The 23046-nt window shown below is 39.3% G+C and overlaps 1 protein-coding gene and 1 long non-coding RNA gene across 7 annotated transcripts; one reads left to right on the plus strand and one right to left on the minus strand.

Moving 5' to 3' along the window:
• Window positions 1–26: 26 nt before the first annotated feature.
• LOC111246158 (uncharacterized) lies at window positions 27–19043 on the plus strand. 6 transcript variants are annotated; one of them, XM_086984063.1, is made up of 12 exons: window positions 28–2701; window positions 5521–5769; window positions 6047–6160; window positions 9502–9769; window positions 10611–10794; window positions 10959–11108; window positions 11343–11490; window positions 12890–13044; window positions 13368–13652; window positions 13847–13992; window positions 14226–14463; window positions 14688–19043. In XM_086984063.1, exons 3-12 carry the CDS (start codon window positions 6085–6087, stop codon window positions 15171–15173), a joined length of 2136 nt encoding a protein of 711 aa, XP_086840189.1. In that variant the 5' UTR covers window positions 28–2701; window positions 5521–5769; window positions 6047–6084; the 3' UTR covers window positions 15174–19043. The 6 variants fall into 6 exon arrangements, with proteins under 6 accessions (XP_086840190.1, XP_086840189.1, XP_022651015.1 ...); XM_086984064.1 differs by lacking the exon at window positions 5521–5769 and having other exon boundaries at window positions 27–2701; window positions 9502–9748; XM_022795280.2 differs by lacking the exon at window positions 5521–5769.
• LOC147756651 (uncharacterized) lies at window positions 13358–22964 on the minus strand. The gene is made up of 2 exons (XR_015324073.1): window positions 22823–22964; window positions 13358–14468 (listed from the first exon to the last, which is right to left on the minus strand). It is a non-coding gene; the product is annotated as an uncharacterized LOC147756651 (long non-coding RNA).
• Window positions 22965–23046: the final 82 nt, after the last annotated feature.

The raw sequence follows: 23046 nt of genomic DNA on the forward strand, positions 1-23046 counted from the left end.
TTAAAATTTTCCTCAAATTTTATCTCGAATTTACCCGTGTCACCACCGATCTTGTGCAGCCCAGTATTGTCTCCCTGTTGACGCAGACAAGATCAGCCCTCGTCGCATAGCATCATCATTCGTTTATCCGTCTGCAGTGTCGCTGCTGGTGATTCGGTGCTGTTGTTGTTGATGTCGATAGATAGTGGTGGCAGCAGACGAAGTGGCCGAGGTCTAGGAGTGTTAAGACGATCAGCCTCCCCAGCAGTAGCTACAGCTGCACCCCGTAGCCATTCATCAGCCGGTGGTGGTTTTATCTGATATGCACGCTGGCCAGCCCAGCGTGACTATCCAAGTGAGTGAGTGTGTTAGTAGGTGATCGCTCAGCCGGCGCCTGTTTCCCCCTACGCGTCTCCGCTCCCCGGGGATCGTTCCACTTTGTTCGCTCATACGTTCGCTGGCAAACGGCACAATCCAACAAAGAGTCCGGTTTGTCAAAACAGCCAAAACCATCGCTCCCGACACCGCGCTCACTGTAAACTTGCTCATTCGCACGACGTCATACGGCGAATAAATGAACGAACCAGGTGCCCGTCCATCGGCTTCCACTCGGATAGACAAGATCAACTGGTCTGTTGCCTGAAATAGTCAGCGTAGCTAAAACAGCAGAAACACCCCGCAGCTGCCCCAGCCCGAGGTAGATAGAGTCAACGGGTAGTTCCTACTGCAATTGCTACAACTGATGCTCCTATTATTGCTCGGACGGAGCACTATCTCTGCTGCAGTAGCTTTTCTCCGTTGACGCTCTTAGGTGGTTTATTGTTTGTATCCAGCTGCGACTGCTCTGCTTCGAGCCAAACTCGCTCGCCGTCCACGCGTCTGTCTATTTTCCATTTTCCGGTATCTGTATGTGCTGTTAGCCTATTCACTCAGTAAGCCGCTTGCCCTCGTTGAAGCACTACACCGCTCCTCAAGTAGAGTCAAATGGCGAGAGTGGTGGAACTACAGCAGTAGGCACAACGTGAATGCTATTTACCAGTAGCAGTCTGGCTTGATAGCTGCTCGTAAAGTTGCGGCAGCAGTACACGCAGACAGACATGCAACGATAGAGCTGTGCCTGTCGTTCAGTTCACTGCTGATTCTGCCGCTGATGGTGGCGCTGGCGCTAGTCGCGGTAGTCAGTACGGACGACAGCGCTGAGTAGTGAGCCGACTATTAAGAGAAACGGAACAAAAACGAAAAAAGAACGCGGTTGCTTGTGAGAGAGAAGCACGGCGACGAACTGCAGGAAAGTTTACGGCAGCGGGACCACAGCCACTTAGACGTCGACAAGCAACGCGACTTCGCCGTAGAAGTAGTGAACTGGACACGATTGCCACTTCTCGATACCAGTCGACTGCTGGATTTATTATACGCTATAGGAGATCGTCGTCGACTAACTCCTTCGTTGCGCGTCGCGTCGAGTCGAGCCTGCCATCATTGATGGCAGAGTGGCGGTGATACATCGAGCGTACTGCTGTGATTTCTATTTAGTTATATCCGTCGCGTTGTGGCAAATTAACGAAATCTGTGTGCTCCACAGTGGACGTCGGTGCACGTGCCTTCAGAGGATAATGTGTGTTTGAGTCTGTTGTTATTATTGTTGATGTTGTGAGTTTTTACTTGATATCGTTTCTGTTGCTGCTGCCGCTGGCATTGAAAACTGTAGAACTGTCGAGAATTAGGTGCGATAACGTTGTTAAACGAAACAGCGGGCCGCTGGGGTCACGCAGCCTACTGGAGAGTGTCTTCTATCTAGACTCTTCTACACTCGGTCGATCTGTCTGATTGGTCGGTCGGGCTCATTCGCACGCACCTGTTTTACGATAAACGGGTCGCAAGTAAGCGTCCGGATGAGCGACTGGGCAGAGAACAGTTGCTGCTATTGCTGCTGATACTAATAACAGCCAAAAGCAGTGGCAGATTAGCAGAGAGGTCAGCGTCTGCTTGAACAGCAAAATACTACCATCAATAACCGAAACAACAGGTTATTAGCTGGAGTTGTTGTATACGAACATAAAAAGCAATTAGCATAAAAACTCGGATTTGTACTTGCACCCCGCCAATGTGGACACTGTGAATGAGATTGGCCGCTTCATGAATTAAATATCCGGCGCAGGGTGTCTATTTACCGCATAGTACGACGGTGCCAGTGGTATGTATATGTGAGTAGGAAAAGACGATATTTAAAGTCGCCAGCGGCCGCAAATGCAACGGGTTTTTGGCCACTCTGTCAACGGACGATACACGAGCGGAGCATTCTGTTGTTTGGCTTGTTAACGAGATATGTACCCAGGAAACAGACTGCTGATCTAAATGGACGCTGTATGGGATCATCGTTAGTGTTGTTGTTGTTACCGTCATTGTTGTTGTTGTTGCCATCTTCCTCGTCGTCGTTATTGTTGTTGTTGTTGTTGTTGGTGTTGCTGCTGCTGCTGGGAGTGGTGTTAGGTGAAACTGTGAAAAGCCTGGAAGCGTAGAACAGTTAGTTATAGCTCGTAAGCAAAACACTAGCGGGGAGCCGCAACAGCGGCGGTAAAACGACGCCCAAGAACCGTACACCGCCCCACACGGCAGCAGGAGAGCCCAACATAGGATAGACGTCAGGCGCAGAAGCAGGCCTGCTGCTGTCGCTGCCAGCGGGCGCGTGAGTGACGGGCAAAGTTCCCAGTCGCTTTTCAAGGTGGGTTTGGGTAAATCGATCTGTACTCGTAGAGGGCATTTTCTTCCGTATTTTGTATGATTTAGTGAAGCCCGTTTTCGTATGTGTGTGCGTGCGCTTAATATTGGTTGTCAAATCGACGACTTTGACGGTAGATTGTGAAAGAAAGACGAAAAAAAAATCGCACAGTTTTGCATATGCTGCGTCTGGATCGACGGCTCCCGGCTACTGGAAAATTCGAGAAGCACCTGCCAGTTACTAAGGCGATATGTATATATGTGTGTGTGGCCTATGGCAGATGTAGCAAAGTGCTCGATGTCTGTAGATTTGGAAATTCGATTATTAAGGGACACTAATAAGCTTGCCGTTCATCCTTATTCTGGGGGCACTGTTGAGCGCCGTAGATTTCCTATGGCTAAGATAGTGACATCGTTGAGACAGATTACGGTAGTATCATATGTAGCGGGTTCTCAGTGTCGCGCGACCGCGCGTACTTCCTAATGGACGCAACACAAGGAATCGTCTCAAACTAATTTACGATGGTGATGGTCGGCGTAGTCGACCGATGTAGTTGTTGTTGTTTTGTAGAGCTTTCGGCTCTTCCTGGGGCGCCGGGGCGAACCACCAAATTGAGTGGTGATGCTTCATTCCATAGTGTAATATCTGCAAATACTCTAGTAGTAGAACTGTATCTGCTTATAATGCAGAGACCGGTCGAATTGGTGGATTGGCAAAGTGCGAACCCGAAGTCCTACTGGAATTAAATGGATGTGCTTTATTTGTGGGACAATATGTTAATGTATTTGTCAGATAATTGCAGTAGCGGGATGGTACCAGTATACGCAGAAAGCGATCATAAAATAGATAGAGCATCATTGACCGGATTTTGTTATGCAATACAATATTTTATTTCAGTAAATCATTTAAGTAATATACTTGCTCAGTAAATATGCAATGAAACTGAGGCAAAGCTTGGGAAAAGGTAAAAGCCTTGAGATCTCAAGGAATTATGTATTTTTACACCTTGTAATCTTAATATACTTTACAAGGTTAGCAGTATTCCGTTATTTATAGGAGAAGTTTTATCAGTAATATCGCCTCGTTGCGTATTCGAAACATGTGTCATCGTCTAGAACACCTATAAGCAGGCGGTGATAAAGTAGAAAAACTGGTTGTCTACAGAGAATTCTCTCTTAGTTTTTCCTAAATGATTCGTATCCATTATAATACATATTTTCAATAATGTCGGCTTTGCAGCAACAGAGATATACTGTGACTATGAGGCTAAGAGAAATGAAATTAATAAGTTAGCAGATATAGCAGAAAACTTGAGCATTATCTGCTATGAACGGGGTGTGTGGCTGGCCAAAAAAGTGTGGCGAACTAGTCATTAAGTGATTATTTTGTGTGTAAAAATGTGACAAAATACTTAATATATTTATATTAAGTTCTTTGTCACATTTTAGTTAAGTTTAGAATGTTGTCCTGCATTCCCGTCGCCTAATGGTTTTTCCCATAAAAATGCATAAAAGCATACCTGTTAATCTGTACGATTCACAGTATACGAATACTATACAATTTCTTGATACCAATATTGAGTTGAGATTGGATACAAATTATTTGTTGATGTGAATATTAATTTTGCTGTTTTTGAAAACATCTTTACATTGGGCATTCCGAGTGTATCGACAATGTTTCAATTCTCGTTGGTGTCATTTGTTATATGCGACTTGTAATTGAGCAACTGGTCTCACAGCAAACAACCATCGAATCGGAGTGCATATCACCAGTCTCACGAGTGATCCTGTAATACTAGAGCGGCAAGCCATCTTCCCCTCGTGATCGCACATGGTAACAAATATATGGGCGATAACTCAGGTTGTAAGAGTTTTGCAATGTATGTAAAGATTTGTTCACAAAATTAGAACTATTTTACCTATGTGATACTGTATGTTTATCACATAATTAGAGCTACGCACATAGTTTGGGAGGGAATTTCCATAGGATCTGTCATGATATATTAAGATGTATGTTAACTGTTGGCGGGGCATTCTTATTCTCTGAAAATAAGGGGTGTCTTTTTTTTTTTTTCGTTGTAACTTAACGAAAATAACTACGCTATGTTGGCATTGGTTACTAACTCCGTCTCCTCTTAAGGATTCTGTAAACTTCCCCATATTTTAATATTTATTACATGTTTTATGTATTTCTTAGGTTAAAGCAGTCGCTGCGTCGTTTCGTCGCTGTATCCTCTTACTGACTCTGAATCCTCTCAGAATAGGGAGTTTGGATTTATATAGAGCTATTTGTGTGCCTCATTAATGTGCATATCGTAGTAAAAGGATATTAACATATAGACTACGCGAAAAATGTTTTCTTATAATGCGTTTTTACAAATACAAGCAGCCTTCAAACATATCTAATAAACTACTGCTTTAAGTATGTCATAAAAGAATTTCCTTTTGATTAACAGATGATAGTCCAAGGGTTATTTAGTCTAATGAGCACGCAGCGGCCATGAAGTCGTTTACGTTTTTAAAGGAGAAGTTCTCCTTGTTGTAAAAATGTACGTTTGCTTTGGCATAGCCTTTTTATTTTGCTGTGCATAGATTCAACTGTTTGTAGAAATGAGGTTTACTCCAACTAGGTATCGTTCACGTAATGCTAGTTACTGTAAAACGAGTCGTGACTAATCAGGCATGCTGTGGTGAAACTCCGTGTACTTTCGCCTATCTATTGAATGGTGCTGTGTTTTTATAGTTACAAGTATGTGTCCTATTTGTAATTATCTTGTTGTTTAAAATTACCATTCCGGTATATGGAAAATACGGCTTTTACAGGCATTCAAGCAACGATAATCTGACATTTGAGCTGTAAGGAGCGCTAACCATGAATTCTAAGCCTGGGCACATCTCTCTTAATGTGTAACAGAAATGTTTGTTCCTAAATTGAATATTCCTTTTGTAAACGCTTCTTAAAACGGGTGCCATGTGCTAGATTTAATCCAGTTTCATTTATTTGAGCAAAATGAAGCAATGATGAGCAACACCAAGGCGGCAACGGGATAACTATTGCTGGTTAAAAAAAAGGTAAACATGATGTGAATAATAAGGCTTTAATCGAACATGACGGAGACCATTTCCTTAAAGTATTGCGGCGATAGACAACGCGATACGTACACTTACTCGTTTCAGATCATCTATGGTGGATGTCTTTTCTATTGACCCCGCCGTTATGAAAGCCTGAGAATGTTCGAAGAATTTCGGGTTATATATGACATTTGTTTCCAACGTTCTCATGATGCCTAGCATGTTTTAATTACAACCTCCGCATAATGATGTACCATCTCGTTTTTCTTGTTTATAGACCACGACTTCCCTTTGTAATTGACGGATTTTTTTGACATGGATCTGCATTACGGTTGGTTCCAGCCAGAACAGCAGGGACCAGCATTACAGCTCTGGAAAAGGATCATGGACGGTAAGTAATGCCTTAATGCGTTTTTCCGACACGTGGTTACCGATTTACTCAAATTTACCCGTTATTTTTGTTTAAAAACGCCATTGGGCTGCTCCTTTTCTTTATCAACATCAAGTCCATAAGGCTGAAACGTAGTGGGGTACGCGTTCCATTGCGATGCTTGAAAAGCGGCCGTCGGTTTGGCGGTCAAATTCTGCGAATTTTCATCTTACATTTCGTTCTAAGCGATTTTTTTCGCCCGATACTCACCCTTGCAATTACTCCATCTGGCTTTTCAAAAGCCAAGAAGCCCTTTAAGCAGCGACGAAGATTCGCTCGGTGCGTCGATTTCGACCATTTTTCTGCTAAAATGACATCTTGGTCCAGCCAGCTTATAGCCTACGCACTGATCTGCCTATACAACGTATGTTTGCCAGTGACACGGGTGTTACTCGTCGAGCCACAGGGGGAGCCGTCAGGGGCAGTGGCACACTCAGCGATAACAGCGACCAGCGAACAGCGAACAACAGAAGCAATGGCAAGAATTACATCACACAACTGTGTTACTAGTTTTGTTGTGTTGACTATGTTGCGGATGAATGCTCTAAACGTGATTAACGGTGGCTAGTCGATTTGGTAGAATGGTATTATATATACAGTCATTGGGGTTGCTGCTGCTATTGTCCGGGTCGACGACCACGATGGGGACTGCAGCAGCTCTGACGCTGGTATCATCTCTGTTATATTCCAATCGTAGATATTGGTGTTGAATTGGCGGTGATGCGGGAAGCTTTTTGATGGCCGATGCGTTCAGTATCTGTCGAGTTCTGCGTATTGCTTATCGGAAAGCTTGACGGAGACTAGAGAGATCAAAAACTACAGTTTTGTGTCAGCGACTAGCTGGTGCGTCAGCGTGCGTGCGTGCATCACGTGCACAGACGACAAATGTTAGCAGAAACTAGTGATCGACAGAAGCGCAAAACAGAAGCAAAGCAAGCGTTTGACTCCACTGTACATGAACGCAAAAGAAGTCTTGCACCTTGCCATGGTGAAAGAGTAAATACTGTTGCCAATGGCAACAGTATCATTATCCTGCTGTTATTCTCGTGGTCCTAGGAGGCAAAAAAGAAAAAAAAGTTGGTGACCTCGACAACGGTCAGTTCCCGCGGCTGCCGCTCTTGTTGTAAGCAGCGCCGAAAAGCTAGCGACACTTATTAGTGGTGAGTGGCCAGTCTGACGTTCGCTAGAACCACGGATAAGCAAACAAACGAGCATCTAGACAAAGCTTATAGTCAAAAAGATGATACAATAGTGAGCTTTTTGTAATGTATCGTCGTTAGTTAGGAGCTACAAGTTGATATTTGCATAAAATAGCGACGGGCCTGTCGCTTTAATGAAATTAAACTGAATAGCTGTATCACCCACGAACGAATTGAGAATCAACCGCCGAGCACCATGTCGATCACAATGTGATTCTGATGGTATTACATGTAAACGACATGAATTAGATGCTAGATTAAAGCGATCGCTATTTGAGTTAATTCATCGGTTAGACACTCACCAAATCAGCTGGCTAACTTCGATTCGATTTTTCTAGCTCGAAATCTATATAGTGATACATATGGGTATACGATGTTATAATAAAATAGAAGTATAATTTTTGGTGAAAGTCATTTGCAATCAAATAGTATTTGATACTCCCAAAGTATTCAGATCTATCAATGTTTCATTTATAATTCTAATCACAGTAAAGTAAAAAATTTAGTACAATGCGTTCGAACGGTCCTTTATTCCATTAAAAAGATTAGAAAGTGAGGAAAATATAGTACCAGCCAAACACCATACTTTGCTAATCTCGCATATTTGCCTTCTAGCTATCCCGTTTCAACTGGTTAATTAAATCGATAATTAATTCGAACCTTTAATCGCGATTCGCGGTCATCGGCAAGTCATCCGTGTCATTGGCAAAGGGATGATTTTGGATTGGTAATGGCGCAATCTGGTGGTATTGATCGTTTCCGGAAAGCCGGTTCACATCTCTTATCAGGCAGGTGTAGTTTGCCTGTAAAATCGTTTGATTTCCTCAGATTTCCGCTTCTATTTTTCCATAGAAACTTAAATAGTACGCAGTTGCTTTTCGCGGCTCCAGATGTCACTGAAGCCGGATGCATCTGATGTTGCTGACAGCAATTTCAAGCTGCAAAAATTGGCAGAAATCCAATCAAATAAGAGACATGAATATTCATCTATTGGCTATAAGAATAGCAGTTTTATCGAATATTCTCTATCTACAGTGTTTTTTGGCCGTTTGTGGATTGTTTTTCAAGTTTTTAGCGAGAAATGAAGAAAATATTTTGTAGCATTATATTATAGTTTTAAATACATTGTTATTTACAGTTGTTTTTAAAGTACCTCAAATATCGTGCAGCATTGTACAGTTGACTTAGCGACGCACTTCCACCGGCATAATTAAGTATCTTAATTTAGACAGTAATATTTACTAAAATTTTCATTTTGCCTAGTCGCAGACCAAAAATTGGCAACTCAACCTTTCACTGCTAGAATAATGGTCTAAAATTGTTTATGCTGCTACTGACTTTTTCTGTGGCGTTGGTTCTGCATTTTTGATAGCCTCTCGGCACTCAGCCGGTCCAAGCGCTGTTCGTCGACGTGGGACAGAATCCATTGCAGGCCAGAACAGCGCGACTGATCGAAGCTTTCACCAGGTCTTGCTGCCGATACAGACGCTAGACTCTATGGCGGCCAAGCCGCTCAGGAGCGGCCGTGACCTTGATCGAAAGCGGTATTTGCCATTAACGTATTAGTTGCATCTCCTCATGTGGACACGCTTTTAGTTAGCTCGTGAACCTACCTCGACGCTTACTGGGGTGAGGTACCCCTTTTGCACTGTTACAGCACGGAGTGGGCCGTTCGTAAGGAGGAGTAAAATGTTTCGGGTGTATTAACTCGGTTGAAGGCTATCATTCACCAAATGGCAATGTTAAAGTAACGATACCGCTAATGCGTTGTATTATCTAGTTTGTTGTAGCAACACTCCCTCGGTCCTTTTGATGTTCACTGAGAGTAAAGGATACTACCTAACTTCGGGTATGAAAATAACTCTGTTTGCGAAAAACTTATAAATGCTGCAGCAGTGTTTGTCAAATCATAAAAACAATTTTGTCGAGCTGTTTATCTGTTTTGCTCATTTAAAACATATAACAGAAAAAAATTAATATGCTCTGCTAACAGTATTATATTTCATAGCATAAAGGTACTGGAATTTAGAATGATTCTGCACATATGAATCCCGATTGTGCGCAGTAAAAATACTTTACCGGCGTGTCTCTATTGTTACGCAGGTCTACCAGAGAACCACGATTATATAGCACTTACAACAGGCTCAGCAGCATCGACACTTGAGAACAAGTACCCAGCATCGTACCCCGGCACTTCAAAACAGCCACCACAGCCCGGAACCGGAGCTGGAACGAGTACAGGTGCTGGAACACCTGGTGGCGCCCCTGGCGGTGGGGTACCATGCTTTGTACCACCATGTAGTATCATAGGGGCAAAAGGCGGCACGCCATGGATGAAAGCCAATAAAAAGTACAGTATAGGCATTGTTGGGTAAGTAGACTAAGTTAACCATATTTACGAAAATTAATATATATATATATATATATATATATATATGAATCGTTGTCAATGTGAGGCTTCACTAATAAGGTGTATCCTTATATTGTAATAAGTCGTAACACAGGCGAGTTTTGACAGTGTACTTTTATCTCGACCTTACTATGAATGTTTCGTTACACGATATTGCATAAGATTATAATGCTAATAGCTATTAATCTTCAAGGGAATAGCTGACGTGAGATTTTCACTTTACCCACGACGTTCTTTGCCGTTACGCAGAAGCAATTGCGTGTGCTATCAGCATGGCTCAACAAGAACAGGCTTAGTTCCAGTCGCCTGACTGTTATTTGAAGTCAGTTGCAAACCTATTGTTTTTATGGCTGATTCGCCATCATAGCAAAAGTACAGCGTAGGACTTTAGCTTTTTCAAGAAACTTTGGAAGCCGTTTGATCTAAGCGGCGACCAGGAAGAAATATAGAAGCTGTTTTATTAGTGTGAAATTTTTTTTGATACAATTGGTGTGGATAAAAGAAGAAAAAGGAATAGACAGCTATCAGTGTTTTAGTAAAACGATATGAGTGAACATCGACGCGTACATTATGGAGAGTTCCTTATTAATTTTAATAGATCACATTTGTACTGCATATGTAGTCACCTACCTGCCCATGCTTTACAAATAGCGGTGTTAAAAAGCATAGTTCTTTGATACTGTATCCGAAAATAAATAGCAGATTTTCGCTCTTATAAAACCATAGTAGAATATTTTACCATTTACTAGCGCTATTTGATAAGAAACTTCCAATTTAATACCTTAGTGTACCGTTTTCATAGGCTACACGAGGAAATCGAAGACTTTTTCGAGTATATCAAACCAACTGAAGTAGAAGAGGGGGTTCGTTGGCATGTGGTGAAACGCATTGAAAAGGTTGTACGCCAGATGTGGCCTCAAGCAGAATGCGCGGTTTTCGGAAGTTTTTACACCGGAATCTACATGCCTACGAGTGATGTGGACTTAGTACGTATGATGTATTCGTCAATCTTGCTTACGGCCATATTTCTCATTTCATAAAAATGATTTCGTCCAAACCAAATATAATTAATCTAATAAACACGCTAAAACATTTCCAGAAAAGGTACGAAATATAGTTTATTCTTATAGATTGTTTTGCCCATTTGAAGGTGATTTCTGGTGAATGGGAAACAAGCCCACTGTATACAATGCAGAACGCACTCCTTGAGGCAGGCATAGCTGACGCGGGAGGTGTTAAGGTACTATCAAGTGCCACTGTACCCTTAGTCAAGCTAACCGATAAAAGTACAGATATCAAGGTAATGTCAGTGTCCTTACAAAACCGTATAATATATGTTACGATACCTATATATTCGATCTTGTATTTGCCATGGGATTTCAGCTGCCGTTTTTTAACCAAATACACGATTTAGGGCGATTGCATATAGAAAAGTTCAGCAAATGATAGCGGGTCATAGATCAACAAGTATATATTCATGTTTATTAAGAATAGATACTTATCTACGATTCTAAGGCTCGTTTTTCTTTTTCAGGTGGATATCTCGTTTAATCAAAAGAACAGTGTAAAAACTGGAGAATTAATAAAAAGTTTTTGCCAAGAGTTCCCACATCTTCCAAAGCTCGTGTTTGTTCTTAAACAGTACCTTCAAATGAGGGGCCTGAACGAAGTATTCACCGGAGGTAAGTGCAAGCAGTACTGTGCTCAATTTTCTATCGTTTTCATCACAAAATAAGAGTCTTGTTTTTTTCATACACGTCGTGTGGTATCTGTAATGCTGTTGCATAACATGAACTCAGGTTATTACAAGCAAATCCGGCAACTTTGAAATTAAGTAACTTTTGAACAATGCGCTAATATGAGATGAAATTTTCTAGTTTCCAGTTTTCTAGAAACTTATGGATGAGAATCTATTGAGCTTACGTTTGGAGAAATTAGTTCAGAAAAAGGAAATATTTTTATATTGAAAATCGATGCTCAGTGGTCAAATGTTTGTTCCAGAGGGTCATAGCGAAGTGCAAATTTGTCAAAGATCGGTAGAGATGCCAGACAACGAAGTTTTAGTGTAGTACGTGAATGGTGCAAATGTTTCTAGAATGGGGATTGGCCTATTGAGTATCAGAGAGAAGGTGTATCCGCGGGACAAGAACGCATTGTTGCAATTGAATTCTTTTGCTAAAGCAGATTCAAGTAGAGCCTAACGACTCTGTCAGCCAAAAATGAAATTCCACATGTAATGTGTCACATAATTATAACTGAAATATTGAAATTTAGTAAAGGTTGATTGGGAATTGTGTGGCACATTTTACATGGAATTTGCGGAACTTGCTAAATTTAATTACATTAATTGAAACCACCTGGAGTGTATGCTCATCATAGACAGAGGTTGGAGTACCGCCAATCGGAGAGGGACTACGCGAGAAAATGAGGTCGCTTTGGAGAGAAATCCAGCTCGGTGGCAGGGCAGATAGATTCTAGCATAAAATGATAAAGGCATTGGCAATGGGCCTCGGGGACGTTTGCTATTGTGAGATATTTGCCGAAAATAAAATAATGAGTGCCGTCCATTGTCAGTTTTTTCAAGAAACTTATGGCTAGCAATCTGGTTACGTGAAAACAATGCCAAATCTCATAGTCATGCCTCAGTTAGTCTTTGACATCTACAGTTGGATTCAACCTGTTTATTTTCTCTCGATCAAGTCCGTGTGATTACTCCATACCCTAAACAGGGCAACTATTGGATAATTATATCCTTCTGTCGATTTATGCAAAGCCATAGATAGAGGAAACACATATGAAAACGCGTATGTAAGAATTTATATATGGGTATTCAGAAGCTATTAGAGCTACTGGCTGAGTGGAAAAGCGAGTACCTCTAACTCAATAAAAAATCATAATTCCAACTCAGCTAACCCAAAAATTCAATTTCAAAGGTTAAGGGATTCGCTTATAATGGCGATTTTTGCGGAATCAAAATTGCAAGAGTGCGGTAAATCGACTTCAGATTTTCTAAAATGTTTGTACCAAGTTTTATACTAAGACAGCTATTAAGCCCTCAAACATCCTTGCATGCTTTTGCAGGACTCTCATCTTATAGCGTTATCCTTCTCGTAGTGTCATTTTTTCAACTGCATGTACGTCCAAATGAGGTTCGATCCAATGATGGTTCTGTAAACTTAGGCGTCTTATTACTTGAGTTCCTTGAAATGTACGGGCGATTCTTCAACTTCGAAAAGGTTAGTTTCCATCAGTCGAAAGTATACTATATAGTCATCATGTCCAAAAACGAGAACTCAATTCAAGACTACAGAAATGATAATTGAATATTTTCTACTATTTCATGCGTACATACACTAAAAGATTAATATGAAGCATCGATGCTGTCCCTTTTATTAATGAGGTTGTCCACAATTTTGTAGAAAATGATCAGAGATGGGAAACATAAAATACGCGTTCAGTGTAAACTTTGCAATAATGCTGCAATAGAGGGATGTATAGAATTGAAAAATAATGACTAATCTGCTTTAATACCTCTTTTTTTTTTAATAATTTTTCTCAGGTGGGTATCCGGATCAAGGATAAAGGATGCCTGTTACCTAGGCAGGTATTAACGGATCAGTTGGTACGTGATGGTGGCAAAGGCATCACAAATGAGGGCCTCTGCATCGAAGACCCTCTTACTCCGGGCAACAACATTGGCCGGAGATCATTTGGAACAAGCAATGTACAGAAATCCTTTGACTTCGCCTTTATGACCCTCGAACAGGCCGTCCATCCCAGTTTTCTAGGCATTATCGAGCCTAACCATAGCATACTAGGTCGAATTATTCGCATATCGGACGAGGTAAGACTTGTTTCTGTCACCCTAAAACCAATAAGTCAGCAGTTGATCTTTGTTCATCGGTTCCTCTTCAAATGAATCATAAATAATAAGTCTTTGCTACTTTTTGCGCCCATTTCTTGAAAATTAAATTATTTAAAAATGATTAATGTTATGAGCATTTGTAAACGTGGCGGTTTTCTCAAATTGCGTTTCAGGTGATGGAGTACCGCACTTGGCTTCGGGAAAATTTCTCACATCTTGTACAGGGCGCACCGTTGCGGGGAAACAACGCACTTGGACATCATCACAGCAGACATCATTACCACGGCAATAATATTAACAATAACAATAATAACCACAGGTAGCAAAGAAACTATGTCATCTTTGCGTTTTTCATATATACAGTATACTGAACTTCATAAGATTTTAATAATAATGTTCGTCCTATTTAAATATATACGCCTCATCAATATATTATACACATGTACATAAACTAAGTAAGAGTGAAATCCTCGCTTTGCCCATATGCAGCTTCTTCCGCAATGTAATTAATTATATCAATCGTTTTGTATTACTCAAATTCTTCTCGGACAGGTACTTGGGTGGACGAATGCTCAGTGCCAACAACAGTGAGACCAGAAATAAGAGGTCGCTGTCAGTGTACCCGTCCTCTGGAAATGGCGAGTCGTGCAGTAGTTCATTAAGTTCAGTTGGGTCGGACAAGGGCAGTTGGCAGGACGAAGAAGATCCGCGCGACCGTGACAGCGAGGAGCGTGACGACGAACAGGAGGAAGATTGTTGTGATTCTCGAAGCGATCTTGACAGCAGTTCGGTACGCTAGAAACATAATCGACCCACAAGTCAGCCTATTTCTGTAAAAGTATTTTCCGTAATTTATTTGGAGAGCTATTTGATATGGCTTATAACTGTCATATAGAAACAGCATTGGTTATATGAAGCAGTTGATGGCGAATAGCTGTTACGATCCGTATTTGCTGTTATGTATAATATAGCGAATATTTTTTTTTGTTTTTTTGTTTGTTTCTCTCTTGTCAGGATTTCGATGAAGGAGGCCACCCAGTCAACGGTGCTGTTCAGCACAATCACGCGCACCCGAATTCACACCATCGTCGACATCAACATCACCATCACAGTCAACAGCAGCCCAATGTCCATCCAAAGATAAATAACGTCAGCAATGGCGTGCTGCCGCTACACCAGCAGCAGCAACAATCACATCAACATAACCAGCAGCATCCGAGCCATCACGGTCTACATGGTCATAACCCGCACCATAACAATGGTGGCAACAATCGCGATCAACAGCAAGGGGTCGCCCAGCAACAGGTGGTTATACCCCCACCTATGCTACCTCATTCTGCCCTGAATGGGCCAGCCGGTGGATTGGTTGTTGTAATGGGTGTCGGAGCACCGCCCCTTCCCCCTCCCCAGAATCATATCCAGGGCGGTCAAGGCAGCCAAGGCAGTGGGCGACGGAAACGGCCTACAGGGACATCGTCTGGTGGACGGCTTCGGAGATGAACGTACATCAATTATAACGACGACGATTCTTATTTAATTATTACTACTCTTATTATCATTAGTAGTAAAGTATCACCATCTTGATGGACGTGAATAATATGTGTCGCAGTAATGACATCTTTATCGTACATTTCACTTGCAGCACACGCGTGACACCTTACGTAGAATTATAAACCATCAATATTAAACAAGATGATAATATTATGATCACCAAAGTCTCAAAAAACTATATATATATATATATATATATATATATATATATGAGCGAGAAAGAGAGGAAATATTGAGAACACTGAGAATCTAAAATACGTAAAATTTGTTTGTGCTTAATTTGTGTTATATGCTTGCCTCCTTACATTGTAATCTTTTGTTTACTTTCTCTTTTGCCAGTTAAGTATTGTATCTTTTTATACTATTAGTTATATTGTTCGCTCACATTTAACCGCTTACGATTCATTTGTTTGTGGTCAAAGACAATAAGCCCTCCAATAGTTGGCTGTAGGTTAAAAGAAGTACACAATTTGCCAACAAGCCGGTCAAGTTAACCAACACGCCTATTCAAGGTAAATATATGTATGTAAACTAATACAAGGTAATCAAAAAGCAATCCAACAAAGTGTGTTTTGTTAAACGTATCTTATTTATTTCTACGATATGGCTAGTAGAAGGCAATCCGTTGAGAAGCAAGGTTTACCTGTCGTTTTTCGGCTTTTTATTTTTTCTGACATCTACCCTGGGTTGTTCCTGACTTCTTTTAAATATCCTCCTCCCCTTCCCCCCACCTTTTCCAGGCCTTCCAATTTGCGTAGACGTTAACGCACAAGATTTCCAGTTATAACGTTTATCGCGTTAAGCCCAGTTCCTTGTACGCCTACTGTGCGTTGTCTAACTTCGAAACGATAGTTGATTCAGTTTGTTTTAACAACATCTATTTGCTATTTCTTTGGCACGAATCGATGATTTACACAAAATAGAGGTACCAAAAGAGATAGTAAATTAAAAATATTCAGGCTCAATTGCACCAGATAAGCTTGGAGAGGATGGGGGTGATAAGCCCAGAGGTAAATCACCCAACCATAAAGTAATTTCAGAAAATAGTCATATTACACTAGTGTAATAGACGTGATCTCATTACGAAAACCATTTACTCACTTACTTAACGTGAGAGGGTTGCGTGTTTATCAACTTACAGACACATATTGCAATGCACGGGTGGAACCTGTCTTAGTAGTTCGCACATGCTTGACTGCCTAGAGAAACTATAGAATAGAACGTGGCAAAAGATGGAGCTATACTGTGTTTAATATTTTAGGTAGACATATTTTCTGGTCATATGTACAAAAATAATAATCCGTGGAAGTCACAGAACTGATTAATATTGCCATTATGCTAGCGTGAGACAATGTTAGTATGGGCTCTTTGTTACTTTTATCAAATTGCTTTTTTTGTTCTACTATATATCCTATGATATAGCCTCAACAGGCTAGGTAGTGGTTAAATTTTGATAATGACCAACAATTTATCGATCAGGCGGATTGATTCAAACTCATAGGCGTTGGCTTTTCAACACTCTTGCTAACAATATTATATGTAGTGTGTATAGGTCGGTCTATGTAAGAGATGTAAAAAGAAGTGAACTCATTTTTTAGTAAGAGCGAGTAATTGATGAACGATATTGATGCGTGACAGGTATGATGTGGAGTTCGAATCACAAATACTACATTAAACTATACGTTTGAAGATTTAACGATTGTTTTACTTTTAATATGACGAAATTGCAAAAAAACTGGAGAACAAAGTAGAAAAGGATTATCAAAAGATTAAAAAGCATTACCTGCAAAAAGAAGTTTGCGAAAGGGCTGATACCTGATGAAAACAGTACGGTTATGCAGCAAAAAGAAACATTATTTTTACTGCAGCGAAGAACAAGAGGAATAAAGAAACTGGTAATACACAAAGCCTTGAATAAAGGAACATATAGAAAGCACGTATAAAAAGATGCTTTATGATGACGAAATAAAAAAAAAAATGCAAAGCCATCAAAATTTAAACCTTATGAATTTACGCACTGTGCCATGAACGTTGAAAACAGAACAAACAAACAAAAACAAATAAAAAGATGCGATGTCAGATGGATTCCTGTGTGCGTACAAATTATCAAAACGTCAGATTATGTATAATGACGATGCAATCATGAGCACAATAACATAACCATGAGAGAAATAATAACAGAGGAATTCTGTCACCCGAACGTACAAGACACAAACAGGCGTTTTTTAAATGCGCGTTCACCAAATCCCGGTCGACATATTTGTAGGCCGGCTTCACTTTCATAGCAGAAGAGTCAGACTCGTATTGAGTACGTATAATGTGGGACAAAGTGTTCAAAAAGCTATACTGCCTTAGTAAACGTAGCACAGAAGCTAATGCCTCTTCTTTCAAGCCATTTCCAATATCGTTATTAGTTATTATTAAATCAGTATCACGATAGTTTTTACAAAATGTACTTTAGAGATGGTACATATTGTTGTGCCAAGGTGAGGAAGAATAATGATCTGGTATTAAAATAGATTTATATAGACAAAACGTTTATATATATATATATGCGGAAAAAAGGCTCACTCACTCCTTGATTGCGTGATTCATCTAATTGAAAGCTAAGTTATATGACAGAAGGTGGTTGCTTGTGTACGATCATTATGTGAACAGTGAATAATATCCAACTATTGCATTATTACAAGGGGGGGGGGGTACTAACGAACAATACAATGACTGAGAATGAGATATGTAGTAGGAAGTCTGAGAAATGAAAAAAAACATTAAACTATTTAATCGTATAATCACTTGATTACTGTTACTGATAAAATAATCGAATACTGTGCAGAATTCTACTCTAATATTTATGCTTTTACATGTATGTGAGATGTAATGATAATGATGACAAAGAATCGGATGACTACCATGTTTATTACCACAACTATTACTAATTATAACGATAACTGTTACAAGTGTGTGCTGTAACTATTTATAGATACAGAATCCGTTAGTAAGTATTGCTCTTCGTCCAATGGCCCATATACAAAAAAAAATACACGTAGATATAAAACCGAATTGCCAGATGGGTCAAATCAGCAGTTGTTTCTTATATAGATGCATAAGCAAAGACCGAGTTCATAAACATCGCAATTTTACGTTGATAATATATTATTAGTAATAATAATAATAATCATAATACTTTGAGAAAAAAGGCAAGGCGAAATCCTTGTTCCAAAATAAACAAGTTTTGTCGTGTGCAACAGGATATGAATGCTTTCCGTCAGGAAGTCATATTACGTACTGTGTAGAGTAAAATCCTATAGATGAATAGACTGTGGTGGTGACTTCATATGATGATGGACGGTAATAATAACAACAATATTAATAATGTTCGAAACAATGGGAAAGGAAGACGAAAAACGGAAGTTGAGCACAGTGGGGGATAAGCTACTCATCAGCGAAATTCACATTAAATTGTTCAACACATCATCAAAATTTGTTGGATCAAAAATCATAAATTGTTCGCAATTTATGTGGGTCTGTTTGAGAACAATGTATCTCGCAAAGGGGTAGAAAAAGTCACACGAAGATTATAGCGGTATATTAATAACTTGGCGGGTAAGCGTGAGAGAAAAGAAATATAACAGGCTACAGAATTGGTGGGCGCTCTAGATTCAGAACTTGATGTCTAGAAATACCGACTCTAAAAAAAAACTTACAGGGCAGTATGTATGAAAATAAAATTAAGGTGGGTGGAAATATCAACATCTAACGATTACACACCGTCGAACATACTGTAAATAAAAAAAAATACCGTAGTTGAATTAACATACAGTACTTTGTTTTTAACTGCTTTCAACTAATAGTGAACCCAGTAAAGAAAATCTTCAAGTATAAATTCCGTTTAATGACTCAGTACTTTATTCTAAGTATTTAAGGGGGTGTGTAAATTACACCAATGTTTTTTAACTGCAGCATACACCAAATTCACACTTCCCTCAGTTTTACCTCCTGAGTGATACGAATTCGCAAATATCTGACTTGTTTAAATGACGCCATATGCACCTCAAAAATTAATTACTAATATCGAACATTAAGCATGTACGATTAATTAAGCAGAATTTCTTTTTAGCTATAGTACTTGCAATTTCATCCTACAATGCTATACGTTTCGATGGTCTTATTTTCAGCCAACAGTAGGACAACAATAATAACCATATTAGAAGATAATTGTAAGTTTAATTCAGATAACGTAAGCGTTTGCGGATTCTTACGAAATATGTTGTAGGAGCTTCTTTACAGAGAAGGCCTTTTCTATCAAAACTTGTCAGATGAAAGCAGCAAGATCGGCTCGTTCAAGCAGCATTTAGTAATAGAAAATTGTATCTGTATCCTTCACAAGTGCCGAAAAAAATCAGAACGTGAATTGTAAGCGTTTAATTGAGTCTGCAAGCGATCTTAACTGAAGACTACATGGTACAAGCATTCAATTTGTCATATGTCTGCATAGTGACAGGAACGATAGCAATACTATCTGATAAAAATTGCCTGACTAAATATGCAGAATTGGAATTATTACCTACAACAAGTGACTCTTCACCACATTGCGCTCTGAGCCGTTTAAATACTCATGTCAAAAATAAGACGATTGAAACCACGCTATTTCACTGCCTTCTTTCCTTTCTTGCCTGCATCAACCAAGGCTGCTGCAGCAACGTCAATGTGATCCGGAAGAGCCGCAAAATAAATCGCGACCCATTTTTCTACAGCTACACATGCTTTTTTGTGTTTTCGTTGACGATATTTCGTTGCACGAATAGCTCTTTAATTAAAAAAAAAGAAACTGATATATCGAAAAACTGGTGAGCCTAAATGCAGTAACTCTTCATTAACTAAGCACTTGCAACAATTAATAGCTTCAAGAAAATTTGATTTGATGTAGTTAAACTTGACATTTTAACGGCCACATGCTTATTAGGTGAAATGGACAGCAGGACTACTAGAATCGCCTTAGACACTCAGGTACGCCACACGACATCGGAATTTCAGTTAGATAATACGCAAGGCTATATATTACAAACAAACATGTTCTCTATACCGTAGTTAAACAAAATTGTAATTGTCAAGCCTATGTGTATAGGATTGCAATAGTTGGGCCTCGTCGTTACGTTCTCATGGCTAACCGATATAAACTTTATCGTCTCTGATTACTGCCATCATTTACAAGCGTTTCGTTCTTAATGCCTAGATCGAAAAGCGTTTCCGCATTCTCAAACAAAGGACGTAGTGCCCTGATTGTCGATTGCTTTGCCTACATGGACTGCCTTAAAAATGGAAGAGGCTAACAATACCACGTCAATGTGAAAGTGATATGATATGCCTGTTTTCATTTGAGATTTTCATCAGTTGTTCAAAAATTGGAATTTTGCAGTATTATAGTTTTCAGTGAGTTACGTTGCATGATTATGTATTTATTTCGTTTGCGTTAGCTCTGGGGCTTATATCGATGAAAAATACCGAAGCTGGCTTCTGTGGCTCGATGGAATTCGGTCAAACTCTGCCACCAGCATTTGACAGCTTCTACAAAAGATCCGAACTGTATTTGCGTGAAGTACTTGATGCTAAATGCAAAATTCTTCTTGTTGCTTGTAAAAGCACTAGCGTGTTAGATGCATAAAAGACAGGCATACCGCAACGGGGTTTAACGTCAAGCGGGTTCATTTGGTTGGCTTGCGATCCCAAATTCGTAGCGGTTGTCCCATCATCCCGGTGCCCTGTCGCCGTCATCCATATGCTGTTGTCTTTGTTTTCCTATTGTTGTTTTTCTATTAAAGCCCTCTTATAGGCCTATTCAAGCCGTTGAAGCGTATTGTCTGTTAATGTGCTTATTATTCCACCTTCGATTTTCCAAAATATGTAAATGTTAGGAAACGCGAGAAGCTAAACAGCAAATTAAAAAAACACATATTTATTGAAATTGGCAAATGTATTAAAAAAAAATTTAGACCGAATTATGAGATTTTTGTATACGATTTGAAAATTATATCTATACATGGGTTGATTACTCAGGTTTCGTAGTTTATGAAAAAAAGAATGTCAACAAAACCTGTCGCAAAACTTGATCGCAAAACGTATATCAATTGATATGCAACAATAGTTTCCATTGCAAGTACTATTGTTTACGAAGTTTCGACGAACATTTTTTCCATACAAAAAAAGAAGTGTGAATTTTTTTCAATTATTAAAAAGTTTTTTTTTGTTATCAACAAAAAGAATTATTCGAATTTTTTTAGCAAAAATACTTTTAGTTCTTTTTCAGAATTTGAGATTCTTCCTCAGTTTAGGTTTTCTTTGACAACTTTAGCTAATGTTCAAATATAATTGAATTTTACTGTGGTATTTGATAGCTCGTCTGATGCTTGCGAAAAAACACATTCCAGGATCATAAGATGCTTACCTATTTTATTTCATTTTAAAGTAATTTCTTGGCCAAAAGATCTTTTTTTAATTGCAATGAAGATTATTATTGATGAGTTTCGTGCTTTCCCAATTTCAAAAGATACTACTAATGGCCAGTTCAAGAAAACCTTTGTTACCAGGTGACAACATACATACATATATAGATATACTTTAAATTACCTTTCGTAATTTTTGTTTTATTAATTTTCTTTTAGACTATTATCCACACGTGCATTACGTTATCACTGTAAGATATTCCCAATATAGGTCTAATCTTATAGTAGATATGTACTATAATAAACACATCGACGTGCACCTTATGTTAGAGTAAATACAAAAAAGTTATAATAGTCGGATTAAACCATTTGAATTACATTGCTTTCCCGCTACCTGGAGCGCATTAGATTTTCGAATGGTTTAGACGCTTAGAAGAAATACTGACGCGTAACTTCTATAGCCATCTGTAAAAGGCATTACCCAAAATCGCTGAAGCCGCAGCCACAATTTGTTGAGCGAATCAAGAATGATAGAGTGTACGCCTACAAAAATGGGGCATATTACTTGTCAATACTATGCATACTTAGACAGAGAGCCTAGAGAGTATGTTTGAGTACAAAGTCCCTGGTCGCGAAAGTTGCTGGTTTAAGCCCATCACTGCGCATATAGATATGAGACTTGTAGATAAAACGAAGCTATTTTATTCTACCTGTTATGTCGGTTGTTTGCTGCATCGTATGTCAATGCAAAATAATTCGATTTCCTACAAGCTAATTGGACACCCGGCACCGATTATTGAAACCGCTCACAAATTCAATGCAGCGGACAAATCTAGGGATCCTCTGTATTGACTTGATTATTAACACAATAAATAGGCAACCGTATTACGCCAATTAAGTTCCTCTTAGCTGACGTATTTTGATTTACGAAGGTTTGCATTATTTATATTATTATTATTATTATTATATTGGTTATCTCTTTAACTATTCCGCAACTGCCAAGCAAGTTCCTTCGTTTTCAATGCAGCTTGAATTTTAGTGGTCAAATCAGTGTACAATTATTTTCTATAACTAATTACATTTAAAAAATAGCTATATTTTTTATGTAATACATTTACTTTCACTTAATTTTCGATATACGCTTTTACAAACAAATACCTTTTTCACCCCCTATGTTTAACAATTAATGTTACGATCAGCCTGCGTTTCTCGTTCTGCTAATGTCTCCTTATTTCACAACTATACAGCGGTTAACCTGTTTCGTTGTTTTTCTCTGGCCGTACAATTTGTTGTTTAAAATCATCATTATTTGCTGCTTCTGCTAATATCGCTATTGTACAGTCAATATGGCAACAAAAACAGCACTGCAGCCGACAATTCAG

The sequence above is a fragment of the Varroa destructor genome, unplaced genomic scaffold (genome assembly GCF_002443255.2).
Source record: "Varroa destructor unplaced genomic scaffold, Vdes_3.0 BEIS01000003.1, whole genome shotgun sequence".
Lineage (NCBI taxonomy): Eukaryota > Metazoa > Arthropoda > Arachnida > Mesostigmata > Varroidae > Varroa > Varroa destructor.

Excerpts from the sequence above, each read along its gene's own strand:
- LOC111246158 (XM_086984063.1), top strand. The coding sequence starts at position 6,085 with ATGGATCTGCATTACGGTTGGTTCCAGCCAGAACAGCAGGGACCAGCA. Across the intron at positions 11,109-11,342 it reads ATAAAAGTACAGATATCAAG|GTGGATATCTCGTTTAATCA; the intron begins GTAATGTCAGTG and ends TTTCTTTTTCAG. Across the intron at positions 13,653-13,846 it reads TTATTCGCATATCGGACGAG|GTGATGGAGTACCGCACTTG; the intron begins GTAAGACTTGTT and ends ATTGCGTTTCAG.